General features: G+C 38.2%; 1 protein-coding gene across 4 annotated transcripts; it reads right to left on the reverse strand.

Moving 5' to 3' along the window:
* Positions 1 to 454: 454 nt before the first annotated feature.
* LOC115738781 (tRNA (adenine(58)-N(1))-methyltransferase non-catalytic subunit trm6) lies at positions 455 to 6652 on the reverse strand. 4 transcript variants are annotated; one of them, XM_048274976.1, is made up of 14 exons: positions 6384 to 6652; positions 6130 to 6257; positions 5434 to 5554; positions 4910 to 4991; positions 4744 to 4814; positions 4054 to 4095; positions 3518 to 3618; positions 2841 to 2934; positions 1893 to 1941; positions 1803 to 1850; positions 1572 to 1729; positions 1384 to 1489; positions 927 to 1013; positions 455 to 739 (listed from the first exon to the last, which is right to left on the reverse strand). In XM_048274976.1, exons 1-14 carry the CDS (start codon positions 6506 to 6508, stop codon positions 644 to 646), a joined length of 1308 nt encoding a protein of 435 aa, XP_048130933.1. In that variant the 5' UTR covers positions 6509 to 6652; the 3' UTR covers positions 455 to 643. The 4 variants fall into 4 exon arrangements, with proteins under 4 accessions (XP_048130933.1, XP_048130932.1, XP_030527375.2 ...); XM_048274975.1 differs by having other exon boundaries at positions 3497 to 3618; XM_030671515.2 differs by having other exon boundaries at positions 3494 to 3618; positions 6384 to 6651.
* Between the last annotated feature and the right edge of the window lie 9145 nt (positions 6653 to 15797).

The following is a 15797-nucleotide window of genomic DNA, read 5'->3' on the forward strand; positions in this document are numbered from 1 at the left end:
TTGAATTCGCATTTCCCCAAAGAATCTCCTGAAGGCATTAGCTATAAAGATTTTTTTTCTCTTGTTCTTTTGTCTTAAGTTTTTGCGGGTAAAGGGCCTTTTTTTGCGTACGAGGTTAGAATGAATGAATATTGTGAAAATTCAGCAATTAGTGGTAAGAGGTCTAGCCAGACACCACCTGTATTTGTAATGACCGTCATTTTCTCTTCACTAATTTGAAATGAATATGAAAGCATAGAATATTTGTGGCAGTCACATTGTATCCCAAACAAGTTTTCGGACATCGGACTAAAGTTCATCTCCTCGAAGATTCAGCAACAAGATAAATTTATCCATACAAGAATTCTAAGAAATTACTTGATCTAAAAAGGGCAAGAAATGCAGCAATGGCTTTTGCTGTCGTGTCATATTTGGACTGCAAATTATCAGGTTGCACTAAAAGATGAAGAAGTCAGATTTGAGCAATCCCAAAATTTGCTTCCCAGAAAATAACATTATATTAACCAGATTCGATGATCCAAACACAACACAAAAGAATGGCAAAACTATGTCATACAGTTTTAACGGTCACAGGCTGACACCTCTTATGAACTCGAGTTGACAAAGAATATGGAAGCACACAAGGATGTAACGCGACCACTTTTTACGCGCTTTCTGGATTACAAATCTTAACCCCACTTAAGATGTACCCGCCAAAAGCACTCATCTGCATGCATGGATGAGTTCTTGATGGAAGAACCTGCATATCACGAAGAAACAAACGGAAATGGAAAGGGGAAGTCAGAATCATATCAGAAGTCAGGTTGGGCATTCAAAGGAGCATCCTGTACCCTAAGGAAGAAAATAATTTTAAGGAGCAGAATCTCTGCAGACGAGCTGCCACATCTAGTGAAGACAAAATCAGTTCGTTTGAGATTTGGAGGAACCTGATATTCGCGCAGCCAAGGTTCTGATATTTGCAAACCGACTGCCATCTTTTCACTCTGCAAGCGGTGCATGCAAGTTGCCAGAGGCTGCACTTGGGACAAATGAAGCAAGAAGTTACTCAAAATTATCACACCCAGAATGTATCGATTCACCAGAAAGAGGCGGAAAGAAGTTTTATGTGCAAAAATAATAGATCTTATCGACAATGGATGCCGTTGATACGCATCTACGTAGCTTTGCATAACAGTTTCTACTCGAATATGCTTAACTAAAACTGCATATAAATGCATTAACCACAATACTCGCCCATTATAAAGAAAGCAAACTAAACAATACGATGAAATGCAAGCCCCCCCACCATTAGAATGATACCAACAAAGGATTAAAAATTTCAGTAGAAAAAAGTCGAGCAAAAAATTAACACAATTATTAGAAAGAAAAATTGGAAACACAAACCTGGAGATATTGGTGATAAATTGCAAAGGGAGCTGAATGTGATAGATGGGGCATGAGATCTTTCACTGTGTTCCAAGTATCCAGTTCAGGAGCTGCAACAATCAGACTGCAGATTGGATTTAGATTCTAGAATACTAAATTCCCACCATCATTTGTCTTTGATGAGTATATAGCAAGAGCTGAACTACCTAGAAAATCCATTTGCTTTCCACAAGTCAATCGTTTCTTGGGATGCTTTATCTCCAGCTTTTGGGATTTTGCATTTACTAACTTCATTTTCAGATGGCAGAGCAATTTCTTCCATACCAGATGGTTCTGTAAGTGTCTCATGAGAACACATTTGCTCCTGAGAAGATGGAATCCTGATCATTAGGCGACTGACGACAGAGCGAAATTTCGTAAGGAAGACAGATACCTACATTTGATGAATTTGCGGTGGCGGAGACATCATGACCCATTTGCTCAGACGGATCATTTTGAATGGAGACATCATGACCCATTTGCTCAGATGGATCATTTTGAACAGAACATAAATCACTGAGAGACGTCCTCACAATTCTAAAAAAAAAAAAATGAACTAATAAGCAGTGAGTGCGGAGAAACAGTATGAGGCAGAATATACAATAGGGATTATCTAATGACTGGTATTCATATATTTCAGGAGTGAAGAAGAGAGCTGTTTAGTTTCATCGATTATGCTATATGAGAAGATTCTGCAAAACATGTCCCAATTAAGAAAAGTAATACAGCTTTATTGAATAGTACAAAACTGCTGTCGCTAAAAAATGGTCCAAGTCAAGATGTAGTGAATAAGGCCCATCATACACTTGTTAAAGTAGATGATTTCAGTGATAAGAGGTCCTTGACATATTACAGAAAACAGTGGGTTAGTATCACACCAAAGAACAATAACACCTCTACAAGTGAGCAGCTTTTGCTAACAATGCCTTCCTCCCAACCCCCTCAGGAAAAAAAGAAGATAAAATAGACAATTTAAGCAACCTATCACAGCCCCAAAAAAAGTTCTTAAGCCTCCAAGTATAGACTGTGCCGCAGGGTGCAGACAGATAAAGGGTCAACCATTAAGTGCAATCATGAGAAAATCCTTCTTCAAAGATGAACATAGCGGAATCTGGTAACACACATCAAACCAAGTTATCATACCAATGGGACCTTCCTTGTATTCACTGAATTTTTGGAAATTGTCTTGTTCAATCACTGTCAATAAAATTTAGAAAACTTTGAAGAGATCGTCTTATCATTTCATTGTGAGTGATAACATCTTTCCTTCCTACTACTTGACTGATTGAAAGACATAACACGTCAACATTGAATTCACAAAAATAAAATTTAGGTGTTGCCACAGCGATGAAATAATTCTTTACATTTTCCAAACTCCTCCAATATATAAAAGTTGCAATGAAAGCACCTGTAGTGCATAAGCTTCAAATGCATACCTTTTACAAATTTCATCACCGAAATTGAACATCCTCACTATGTCCATGGGATACGGGCTACTTTCAAGATACATATTGCACACATAACCTGAACCTGTTGAAAACATGATACTGGTAAAAAATCAAGATTTTTGCATGCAATGATCTTTGCTTAAGTGACTGAAACAGTCGTAAATTTACAAGTAAATAGCATAGTGCCTTCTCTTCATTCGGGCAGTAGATGATCCATCTTGGTGAGTGTTCAAACAAATTATCGACGTTGAAATTTTTCATCAGAAATGAGAAGTAACTGACAACAAAGTACATACTAAGTGTTAGTCTAAAGTGACTTTTGACTATTCAAATCTTGCGGCTCCCTCAAATTGACCTTTCTTTTTCCATCTTAAGCACATGAAACTTTCACTATATAAAATATTGAAGTGCAGATTCACATAAATAAATTTAAATAATAACTTAAAACTTCAGCAGGAAAGTAAAAAAAGTGTTTTCTGCTTTTCACAAATCCAAACAAGCAAACTATTCTTTTTCCCTTTCATAAGTCCAAACAGAACAAACTATTCTTTTGCTGTTGAATAGCAGATGAACAAAGCATTGTCTCTAGTTACTTTAACAGCAACACGCAACAATCAATGGTTTAGATCAAATGGACGAACCACCCATGCGCTCTGCTACAGCACCAGTGAGAAGACCGCCAACCATATCCACCACAAGAATGTCAGAATTTGCAGCAACATTAGCCATGGAAAGCAGCAGAGACAATGTATCCACTCGCATGAACCTAAAGGCAGGAAGAAATCATCAAAGTTGTCATTCTCAGCAGTGATTACATGGGCGTTGCTCAAATTTATTCTTAGCGGTTAACTGTCCATAAATTCAAAGGGACTAAGCTAAAATCAAGCTACGTGCCGTTGTGTCTGCAGTACAAATAATTTTACAGAAAAATCCAATCTGATTATTTGCCCTCATAGCTTTTTTTAACATCCTAAAGCTATTCTGGTCTTGAACATTCCTCTAGACCTGGAATTGAAAATGCCTACATATGAGCGGGAAGCTTCCCATTTATACTTCCTAACAAAGGTACTTGTATTGACCAATCCATAGCTTACTGTGCACAAGTGCACAGATTTGCCCTGCATACCTAGACAAACCTCACAGTACCCAATGAAATGACAATCAACATAAGCCTGCAGTGGTGAAAGATTGCTGCTATTACCCTATTCTGGCTGGATACTTTGTGAAGTATGTCTCGCATATACTGAAAGGGATGAAGAGAAACACAAATCAGTGCGAAGTCAAATGAAGGAAACAAGTAATTTATATGCAAGGGATAAAAAGAGTGGAGAAAATCTTTCCAATATACAAACACATAGATGCCTGCTAACTGTCTTTTTTGAAATACATCTAACACACAATAAAGTGATCTGATCATGATATGATGAATGAATTCCCAGAGGGCACCTAATTCTGGAAAAGTCTTATAAATACCTACTTCTATTATATGGGGAACCATGAACTTGTGTATGCAGCCTATGGTTCCTTCTTTTCTATCACTGCACCAGCTCTATCCTATCAAGCACAATAGTTGAATATTTCATAGCGTTACAGCCGGTTCATCTAGAATGCTCCTAAAAGTAGCACCAAGCATCTAATTGGTTTGAGGCTTGAAATACAAAGCTTTTATGAACAGAAAAAAAAAAAAAAAAAAATCAAAGCTTCCCCTCCTAACCTAGAAACTGAATAAACCAACATTTTAGCTACACACAGATGCCTTAAAGCAACTTCCGAATTTTTGACAAATCTGTAAGACGAGAAGAAAGAGAAAATGACAACTGCTGCCAACTCAGACGAATAAAGTGCGAAAGAAGATAAACAAGATCGCCAAGCAACAAGTTTAATAAGTAACCTTCGTGCCACAGGTCGCCTTAACAGTACTCTGGGAGCATATTTCTTTTGCTTCTTCAATCTGTATTTTTCCTGAAGACAGAATGCAAATCAGCTTACCATTCAAGTTTGACACCTGACATTTTGCATGCCGTGAGGAGAAAAGCGCTTCAAGAGTAAGAAATAACCTGTGAAAACGCTGTCTTCTTCTCAAATGTAGCACTATTTGCAATTAGAGCTTCAATAATTTCATCACCAGTCGCACCCTGTCTGCATCAGACTGATAAGCTTTGGCAACATTTACATGACTATCGTATCAGAGAGACTGCTATATTTTTCTGTGGAAAATTCTCATCTGTCAAATCATCTTACTACTTAATGAAAGACCACCATATATTAGAGTCTTTCACCTTGCAGTGGTGTGCTCCACAGGGATGATGGGTATTTAAGCAGAAACACATTACAGAGATAAATAAAGAAAACTGATAATGGGCACACTGGCCGCATGTATATAATATACAAGACTTAGTGCCCATCCTCTGCAACTTCTCATGTACTAAAAGGTTTCCAGCTTTATTACATGTACAAGTCATTAACAGAGGCGAGCAGATTAATGATATACTGAGATTTTTCTCAGACATGTTGATTGTGCATCTATGGAAAAGTTTGCCAAATATTAGCTCCAGCTAACAAAAGTAGCTTGATGTCTAACCTCCGTAGTTCCTCTATATCTTCACCAGAAAGACTCTGAGCTTTATTGTTGTCGACAAGTTCCCTATTATCCCTGTGCTCCTCTACTGGCTGATAATCACCATTGTCTTCAATGTTACTGACTAGACAAGTAACAAAGACGTCTTAACAAGATGGACCAAATTGACAGCTCAGTGAGTAATGTGCCAGCAATGATATCCCCAGTATTAATCGACACTCAAAGTTAAAGCATGCAACAAGCAGATAACAAGTACTTCTTTGTGTGCTGTTCAATCTAAATTGATGCCGCTATTAGCCTCATAATTGCACTCTAAAGTGAAAACATTATAACAACATGAATGAAGAATCTCGTTCTGCTCGTCCTCCCTCCACAGTTGATGCATTTTCCTTTTGTTTTGGCTTTGTGGCCTCAATTTTAGTATGACATGCTGATGGAATGTATTGATCCAATGGTATAATACTAGAGGCCCCCTTACATTGCCAGAATACTGGAAAATATAGCATGAATTACCGAGCTGGACTGGAAACTCATATCACAATTCAGAAAATAATTCTCAATAACACCTGAACATTAACACTTCCAATCTCCAATACTACCTAACACACGTGAACATGCCTCGACCCTCACGTGACTTCCATTACAAAGACTTCATTGCACGTGCAACATGACAAAAGGAAGATGGGAAGTAGGAAAAACCTTCAGCTGATCGAAGAAGGCGAGATAATTTCGACCCTTCAGCTCCATATTCGACCTGGAACAAAGAACCGAACGGACAACCGATGAGCGGCCGTAAAGAATAGTTCTTTTTCCCGATCTTCAAAGTCCTGCAAATCCAAAAGACCGTACATCAACAAACACCATTGACCATCGACCCAACTCCAAGCATTCACATCAGAAAAAAAAAAACAAAAAAACAAAAGAAGAAGTCGTTAAATTTCTGAAACACTGACGAGTTTTCGGTGAGTCGAGAGAAGACCAATCTGTCGCCGTCGTTGATGTCCAGCAAGACGCTGCAGCCTTCCCAGGTGACTCTACGGCTTTGAACCGAATCGACATTGGACTGATTTCCGGACATTTTTGGACGACTGTTGAGCCAAAACTCCACGGGAAGTAGGAGGAATTTGGGGTCGAAGCTCGAAAGAGGAAAGCTTTTTGCAGTTTGCGGTGTCTGGACGAAGAGGGTCCGACAGCACTAAACCTCGTATTCGCTCAAGGGGGTTTAAGGGGTTCGATGGGCCTCCGAAGTTCGTGAGATCTTTGATGGAGAAGAGAAACACCAGTTCAAGCTCGGCAGTGCCTTCGACCAAAAGAAAGGAAAAAAGAAAAGCTCGGGAGTGCCGAGTTTGGGCCGTACGACCATGGAAAAACCGGTTTTTGTGCGTTTCTTAGGCCCAAAGTGAAATGAGCCCTGGCCCCTCGAATCTGGACCGAACTCGACGGATGACTCTGCCAGTTCGACCGGTTGAACCGGGAATTGAGCAAGCTAAGGGCCTGTATGGTAACACTTCTATTTCTTAATTTCTCTGCCGTAAGTCAATCCGACAGAGAAATCCGTTTGGTAAAAACACTGCTCGAAGTAGAAATTCGTTTGGTAAACAAATTGATTTTTGGTAAGATTTTTCACTTTCACTTCTAATAGGATTTTTCACTTCTAATAGGATTTTTTGTCAATTTTGAGAAGTAAAAAATTTTAACTTTTCGGCTCCATAATCATTTCTTGGACCACACTCGCCTCCGCCGACCACCGCCCGCCCACCGCCGCCATGGCCGCCCGCTCGTGTCGCCGCTCGCCGCCCGTCCTCCGCGCTCGCCATCGCCACCATCCGCCTTCCACCGACCACGCCCTAGACGATCGCACTGCCGCCGCCCACCAACCACCGTCGAAGATTTTATTAATAATGTTTCAAAAGTAGAAAATTTCAACCGTTACCAAACAAATTTCTCTTATCATAAGTCAATTTAGAGCAAAAGTAGAAAAATTAAATTATGCTTTTGAGGAGAAGTAGAGAAGTGTTACCATGCGCACCCTAAACCGCCTAAACTTGTTTTTGGTCGAATTGGATCGGACTTGTATTTCTCACTCCTTGGTAGTATTTTTTTTTTTCTTTTTTTGGTTGAAGTGATTGATAACTCCATAAAAACAAAGTTATTTTACCTATTTTATGCAACAAATAATGTGATATTTATGAAAAATATTTGGATTTCCTTCTATTTATTCAAATTTTTCTTGTTATTGCGGGATAATGAGATATGAAGAAGATAAGGAAAAAAAAGATAGAGACCAAATCGTTAGAAGATTGGCTTGCTCTTAGGAACTCTTAATGTTATCTTTAAAGATTTATTTATTTTTAGGAGCCCCCACTATTATCCTAAGAGATTCATTTGTTTTTACAAGTTTTGGATGTTATCCTACTTATAGGATAACATTGAGAGCTTGGGATATGTCTACGTTCGCATCATTCTTGGAGTTTTTCAAGTATTTTGAAGAGAAGACAAAGTGTTCAAAGAATTATTGTTCTTTGATTCAAGATGTTTGATATAATTTATTTTTTTGTTTCTTATTATATTATGTTTTAATTTTCTTTGATTAAGGCTGCGATGTAGCCTAATCATGATCATATGAATTTCATGATGTTTATTTTCTACAAGTGATTTCGTTCATGTGAGTTATATATTATTATGCTTAATATTTTTAAATGACTGGCCACCATTTGAATGATTTGATGTGCATGTTTGAGACCGAGAAGTGATAATATGCAATTACTCTTTATAATATATAATCATGATTAAAATGTGGATAGAAATATACCAAGTTATTTGCGTGGCTTTTCGGTGATGAGGTGATCCTTAATATTCATAGTAAATAGAAAATATTCACAGATTTTAATGCGCTTATGTTTATTTAAATTCACATAAAGATATATTGTATTGACAAAAGGTTTATTATACCTAGAGATAGGATAGTAAATAGCATGGTAAATTTCGCTATCACATGTTTGGTATTGTATGCGTAAAGATCCGATATTCATATCTAGTGGTTATGGTGAAATTGGATGCTTTAACATATTTATTTGATTGATTTATCGCATCTAGTTCCGAACTTTTACCTTTAAGATTATTAATTTTATTTTATACTCAATTCTATTTTTACTCGTTAGATAAATTTTAGAATTAGTCCATTTTTAGTATTTAATTAGTTTATCAATCATCAATCACTGTGGGACAAAATCTTTTTTTTATCATTATATTACTTTTTCGACATGTTCATTAACACCTACATTTTCGTTGAGAATTTTACAAACGGTAATATTTAATTCATATCCGCCAAAAAAAAAAAAAAATGAAACTTGGCAATCGCTATTGCTTCAAAACAAGACAAGCTCCAAATAACAACATAAATCATCAAAACAAATATAGGGATCACACACTCAAAAAAAAAATCTATGTTTTCTTCAAACCAAAATCGACGGCCAATCACCAAATCCGTGTTCTTTCGTGAGCACACGCCGAGATCTTCAACCGTTGCTATAACTTTTCCTTTCGGCGGTGTTCCCCTAAATTCAGTGTCCCTAACACTATCGTTATGCAAAATAAAAAGATTGAACGAACACTTATATGATAATGTGGGTGAAACCTTCAAGAAGCTCCTTCGATTTCCTTTGAAATTGGATTTGTATGCTAACAAAATCCGAGAGAAGCGAAATTTTGAAAACATAACTAAAAAACTCCTCGAAACGGGAGAGAGAATTTTCCAGATCTAGGTCGGATAGGGAAAAAAAAGCCTCCACAAACAGAGAAAAGCAAGAAATAAAAAACTAAAACACTTAACAAAGAGAAGAAGGGAGGGGAGGGAGGGATCTAGTTTAAACACTCCCCTCAATAGAGGTAGAATAAGGGAATTGTGTGAGATGAGAGGAGAGAGAATGAAGGTGGCATTAGGGTTTTTCTTCGGTAGTTAAGTTTTTTGACGAGATTTGAGCTCTGATCAAATCATCATTATTATCCAAACTTAAAATTACAAAATGGGTCAAAGACCCATTTCTTAACCGATATATGATAGTTTGAGTTATTATATGGGTAAGTTATATTCAATAAATAGGTCATAAAGAGGTTTAAATATAAATGAATTGTAAATGGGTTTATAACTTACTTAGACTTAACTCACCTTTATGACTTTGTTTTTATTCTCTCTCCCTCACTAGATTTCACGCTTATTCACTCCGCACTCTCACCTTAGTTTGTGTATGAATTTTCCTTGATTGGATTAAACATGAAAGTATTTTAGGAATATAGGTTGGATCGGATATAAGGTTATTAGATTTGCATTGTAATAAATGGATCTATTTGGGTAGGATTATTTATGGCCCAACCCAAACCCATCCCGACCCATCTATTAATGATTCTATCCAAACTTATTTGGTGGCCTTCTATTTTATAGCTAGAGTTAACCATAACAAAAAAAAAAAAAAAGAATACATTGGTCTTCTTTGGTCGAAAATGTTAAAATCATTCTTTGTTGTGTAACCCATTTCCTGTTTAAATGGTTTCGGATATAAGTGGCAAAATGAGTCTAGATTCCATATTTGAGGGTTGCTTAAGTTTTAAAAGTGTATCATAAATGGGTCACTTATAAACTCAATGAGTCCGAAATGGGTTCAAAATAGGTCATATATGGGTTAACTATGGTAACTACTTCAAGTGAAACATAAATAAGTTTTCTGAATATTTTAAAAGCATTTCAAAATTTTTAATAATTTATTATTTCATTTATTTTACTTTTTATATTTTCTTTCTTTCTTTTTCTTTTTCCCCCCCCCCCCCTACCTCCTCCTACCTCCACTGCCATGGCCATCGGGGCTCGCCGAGATCCGGCCTCAAGCTCACCGGCTTTGGGCAAGCTCAAGGTCACCTAGATCGGGTGAGCCGCGAGCTCGCATGCCTCGGGTGAGCTCGTGCTCGCGTAGATCGGCCGACCTCGAGGCTCACTTGGTTTTGGCGAGCCCTTAGCTCATTGAGGACGATGACCTAGAGGTCGCAGGAATGCGGCCGGTTGCGGGGCTTCCCTAGGACATGGCCGGTTGCCGGGCGTCGGACGGAGGTTACAAAAAGAGGAGGGAGGAGGAAGGAGGAAAAAAGAGAAATAGAAAATACTTTTTAAAAAATTAAAAAAATTTAGTAAATTTGTATTGCGTAAAAGTGTTTTAGCAATATCATTTTTTTAATCAAATTATAAGAAACAAGTATTGTATGATTTGGTTAAATATAAAAATGTTTAATAAATACGGGTTGGGTATAGGTCAGATCGGATATGGATCATTAAATTTGTACTGCATAAAAATGAGTCAAAACGGGTTAAATGGGTCAGATCATATTTGACCCAATCCAAACCCAACCCGATCCATCTGTTTGACACCTCTAGTTTGAGAGTGTGGTAGGGCTAATTTCACATTATTTTGATTGAAATACATTATTTCAATCAAAATATTTGCTATGAACATTGCTCTCTCCTCACTCCATATTATCATCTCTCCTTTGCATGCCACGTTAAAGTAAGTTTCCAAAAAAATTAATTACCTTATATACGGTATTTTTTGGAATCACATGTTAGTAGAATACCTTTTTAAAAATTTGTTCACGAACTTGACATGTGAATTAGAATCGAGAATCTCTCTCTGTCTCTCTCCACATTGGTTTTTTGTAACATATGATGCGAATTTGAGTTATTAAGACATAATTCATTGACGCTTTTATCTAAGTTTCACATGATTTTTATGGAAGGCCAAACCTAGTTACGCTTTCTTTATAATTAAACTCATATTTCTTCATCGGAAAACTTGGTTACTCTCTCTGGATATATAATCAGTAGGAATTATGGGATTGTGAACGATATGGCAAAATGATAGAAAAGTTTACTCTTTTTTTCTTCTTCTTTTTTCTTTATGGTTTTGTATTGGAAGGAACAAATAAAAAAAAAATCCCAACTCGAGTTTCTAACTAAAAATACTCCCCATCCAGGTGCTTTGCCTTTTTGAAGGAACAAGTAATTATTAGGTAATCGATTTCAAGGTGGACACCTGGAACCTATCTTGTCAGAGTCGATCTCCGTGTTTGAAATAAGAAACAGACTCTCTTGACCCCGGAGCTGGCTTGAATCTAAACTAGGCGATTTTTTTGTCATTTTATTTCTTTACATATATCATATGCACATGTCAATCATAAATATAATTCTTTCTGTTTGAGAATAATATGTCAAATATATACAATTTCAACAAATATTTATAGTTATAGAACAAAAAGTAAAAGAACTTATTTAGGATCAAAGGTAAACCAATTTTAGGTTTCCAGGTAAAGCCAGCAGGTTCAAGGAATAGAATCGAGAATCTAACTGGTCAAGACCCGCTCCCGGGTTGAATCGGCTTGATTGCTCACCTCTATAAAATACTCTCTTCAAAAGAAAAACGTTTGAAATAGATCAAGATAAGTAAGTAGCAAAAAAAGGTGTTATTATTCTTACCAAAAAAAAAAAAAAAAGGTGTTATTAAGTATCAACACATTTGCTTAACCAATATCGAAGACTAATTCTGTTTCACGTTCAACAAGCGACCAAGAAAAAGTAGCAACAATTTCCTTTTTTTGGGCTAGAAAACACATGCAACCATCATTTTCTACCAACACAATTCATTCTAATGGGGAGGGGCTCGCGTCTTATCGGATACATGAATTCAACTGTGTAGTTCAAAAGGGTTTGCCATTGATCCATCTATGTTTGGAGTTCCACGTCATTAAATCCAAAACTGCAATAACAAGACCAACTTGTCATATAAGGATTGTATTGCATTCACTGGAAAATCACAGCCACCCCTCCTCGAGCTTGAAATAGGTTTACCAACATAGTCCGAGGATGGCTCATAAAAAGGGAAAAGAACGTAGCTAAGAGGAAGAGCGTTTCGGAATTCTTCAAAAGGTGGGGTTCAGAGACCCTTTTCATCCCCCAAAAAAATACTTCGGTTTTTTCAAAATGTTGCTCATCAAAGTTAGGGCAAGCGCATCTCCCCGTAGTATCCCCGACCCAAAACCGGTTCCCCATTTATTTTGAAAAAAATCGAAGGTACACGTATCCCCAGTTCCTAATATCGTGAAAGCACCTAAAGATATAAAACATGGTCCACCTTTAATTTATGTCGCTCTTGCATGAATACGCGCTGTGCAACGTTTATTTAATGCTGAAGATATCATCCTTTTCTTTTTCCATCCACCAAGACACCACGATGTTCAAATTTTGAACAGAATTTCATGTCTTTTCCCCCCGTTTTCTCGTTGTTTGTGTCGTGTCGAACTTAATTAGGGTTTAAACTAAGGATTAAGTGCATAATTTTGGTCCAAACTTGTTTTGCCTTCGCTCAGTTCCACGCAAATTTATCATATAAGTAAATTAGTATTCCCAGTTGGAGCGCTTCGAAGTCAACCAAAGAAGCAAAGCGCACGTGGTGTTTGGACTTGTCCTTGATAGGATTTGAGGCGTGAGGACAGATGAAAGCCTATATTTCCGTGCTCATGATTAATGAGGCGGCCTCATGAAAACCCTAGCTCACATGGCCTTCCCACGAAGGTAGCCGATTCTTTCTCTGGTTCTCTGGTTTATTTAAGTGAAGATTGACCATCAATTAGTCTTGTTAGAATATTTAGTTCTCAGTAAAATCATGTTAGGCTGCAGTTAGATATTTTGAATGTGATCGTTAGTATTGCTTTGGGCCTAGAAAAAAGAAAAAAAGGGACCCTTGTGTAATAATTCGACTTAAATAGGAAAGAAAGAAAGAAAGAAAAACAAGTAAGCAAAAGGGGATTAAATAGGATCATGAAGTAGAGATTAGCGGCGTCATTAGGAGCACAAAGGTGATCAAACATTTGTCTTTTTCGTCAAATATACATTGCATGATGTAACAACGTAAACAAAGCTTGGAGCGTTGGCCAGAAGACAGCACTTGGTTTTCGGGCAATAAATCTAAATCAAGATCGTACTTTTAGTACAAACCCCCGTCTTTTTTTTTCCGTTTAGTTTAAGGTTTTAGTGGCAGCATAGTTTTGCTAGCTGTGCGATTCGTTTAATTAGCGAGCGTTTGCCCCATCATGGATCGGACAGAGAGCGATGGTTGTGGAGGACAAGGAGCCACTGCCTTTTCGGTTATTATATTGCAACAGATTGTTAGCCAAATCTCCAACCACTCTCCCTCTCTGTCTAAAAAAGAAGATGTCATCAGAAAATTTGCAGACTGAATAATCAATGCAATGGTGTTAATTCACTCAAAAAGGCCAAAAAAAAAAAAAAAAAACAGAAAGATAAGAGGAGTTGTTGAACTGCAGATCAGAAGGGGTGTTGCAAGATTCTTATCTGATCATTTGGGAAGCTAGCATAGCAAGCGATCGATGATGTTTTGTTCCGTTCTTGTTGTCGGTTCATTTGGTGATCCATATGCGCGGGTCTGCACATTGACAGTTGGTATAGTGCACTGGACGAAGCCCCAATGGTTTTTCGGCCAGAATGAAGGGCCGGCATCGACCAGCACGCATGATCGTTATTCGTGTTCCTGAGACATATTCACTCTTAATTAAATTCACGTTTATATACATCCATAGAAGGATTTTGCGTATCGTTTGCAAACTATAGTCACAAGCGTCTTGTAAGATGGTTGAGCTTTGCTTGATTTGTGTTGACGATCTCCATATATAAATGAAAGTAGAAAGTTTTTGAGGTATTCCAGCAATTCTAAGCAATCTTAGCTTGATCATGCTTTGCCAGGTCGGCTTTTGGAGTCTTATTGCTAAGCTCAAGTCTTTTGACATTGCATTAACCTAATCCCCGGCAACATCGTTCCCCTTCTTCTTCTTTCACGGTTCGGTGTCAGCGGCCGTGCGCACCGGTCATGGACGAGAGCGATATAAAAGCTTGATTTGAGATATGTTTAATAAAACGGGAGAGAGAAAGAGATATTAATGCTATACAATTAAGGTTTTTTATCTGGACATTGCATTCTAAGGTTGTCGCTATTGGGATGTGATTCATACTTTCCATCGATAGAAAAATACGGGGTAACCTCGTATTTTTATAATTGAGGAATGTAATGAGAGGTGCGAGGTATTAATTATAGCAAAATCCTCTATTTGACGTAACTCTAATTTAAGGATGAATTAAGAATAAAATCTTATGTTTCGATTTTCTTTTTTTTTTTATTTATATTTTTTATGTTTTATTTCATTGTAATTGTGAGCCGAATCTTAATGATTGCATGCAATTCGTTTGGGGAGGCTAATCGAGATTGGAATACCCTCAATTTGGACTCCGGTCTTGTAATAATCCCACGAGGACGGTCGTCGCTCATCTTGATTTGTAATTTTGGAGATGTTTCGTTGGCCATTAGAGGGGGAAAGAGGGGCAGATTCGGCAATCCAACCAGTGAGCTCCAAGTGGGGAGGGGCGTGGGAAGACGCACATTCGCAGCGGACGGTCCCAGTTTCCAAATCCTTTCCGCGCGTCGTGTACGATCCCTCCTCGGCACATTCGCTCCCCATCTTGCTCTCCCCCCGGAATCTGGGCCCACAACCCCCGACACAGTTGGTTCGGGAAATGACCCGAATGCCCCTCTTAACAAAACCACCCCAAATCTGGCCAAAAGAGGGTTGACTCGCCGAGTCGCAGGGCAGCTCCCATATGGGGAAAGTTCTCCGCACCTGAATAAAGAAAGAGCGCACATCCGCTCGCGGCGGCTTTGTATTACGAGGGAGAGAGTCCGGCGAGAAGTACCAAGGGAATAACTCCAACCGGGACAACATTAAACCCAACATGTTCTACCACCTAAAGTCAGATGTCCAAAGCACATCACGTGCTTTCTCTCTCTCTCTCTCTCTCTCTCACAGATATAAACCTAAGCCAGGCTCATCCACAACTACTTCCACCAGAAGCATTTTCACTAGACCCCATCTCATCAAGAGCTTTAATGGGGGTGTGAGATTGATATATATATATATATAGAGAGAGAGAGAGAGAGAGAGAGAGATTGTATGGTTATGATTGAATGCCCCTTTGCGATGACGGACCAATCCGTAGGTGCTGATCAGCTCCGACGTCACCCTCCCGTCGCGCCGAGAGAGAAAGTAGTCGCAAAGCTGCGACCTCAAAGACAACCAAATGTCGAATCATCAATTCGGGTCGCCAAGAGCGCACTTGCCTTTGCCCCATCTCTACAAGACAAGTACGCAAGTTAATCCAAAACCAAAAGTGATAGAGAGAGAGAGAGAGAGAGTTCAGAGAAATAGGAAAAGAACAATTAAACAAAGGGAGACCCACCACACCACCCACCTTTCTCTCC

This window comes from Rhodamnia argentea, chromosome 2 (assembly GCF_020921035.1).
Source record: "Rhodamnia argentea isolate NSW1041297 chromosome 2, ASM2092103v1, whole genome shotgun sequence".
In the NCBI taxonomy this organism is placed as follows: Eukaryota; Viridiplantae; Streptophyta; class Magnoliopsida; order Myrtales; family Myrtaceae; genus Rhodamnia; species Rhodamnia argentea.

Coding starts and splice junctions, on each gene's coding strand:
- LOC115738781 (XM_048274974.1), bottom strand. CDS start 6,508: ATGTCCGGAAATCAGTCCAATGTCGATTCGGTTCAAAGCCGTAGAGTC. Junction 5,555..6,129: donor CCTTCTTCGATCAGCTGAAG/GTTTTTCCTACT, acceptor TTACTTGTCTAG/TCAGTAACATTGAAGACAAT. Junction 740..926: donor CTTGGCTGCGCGAATATCAG/GTTCCTCCAAAT, acceptor CGTGATATGCAG/GTTCTTCCATCAAGAACTCA.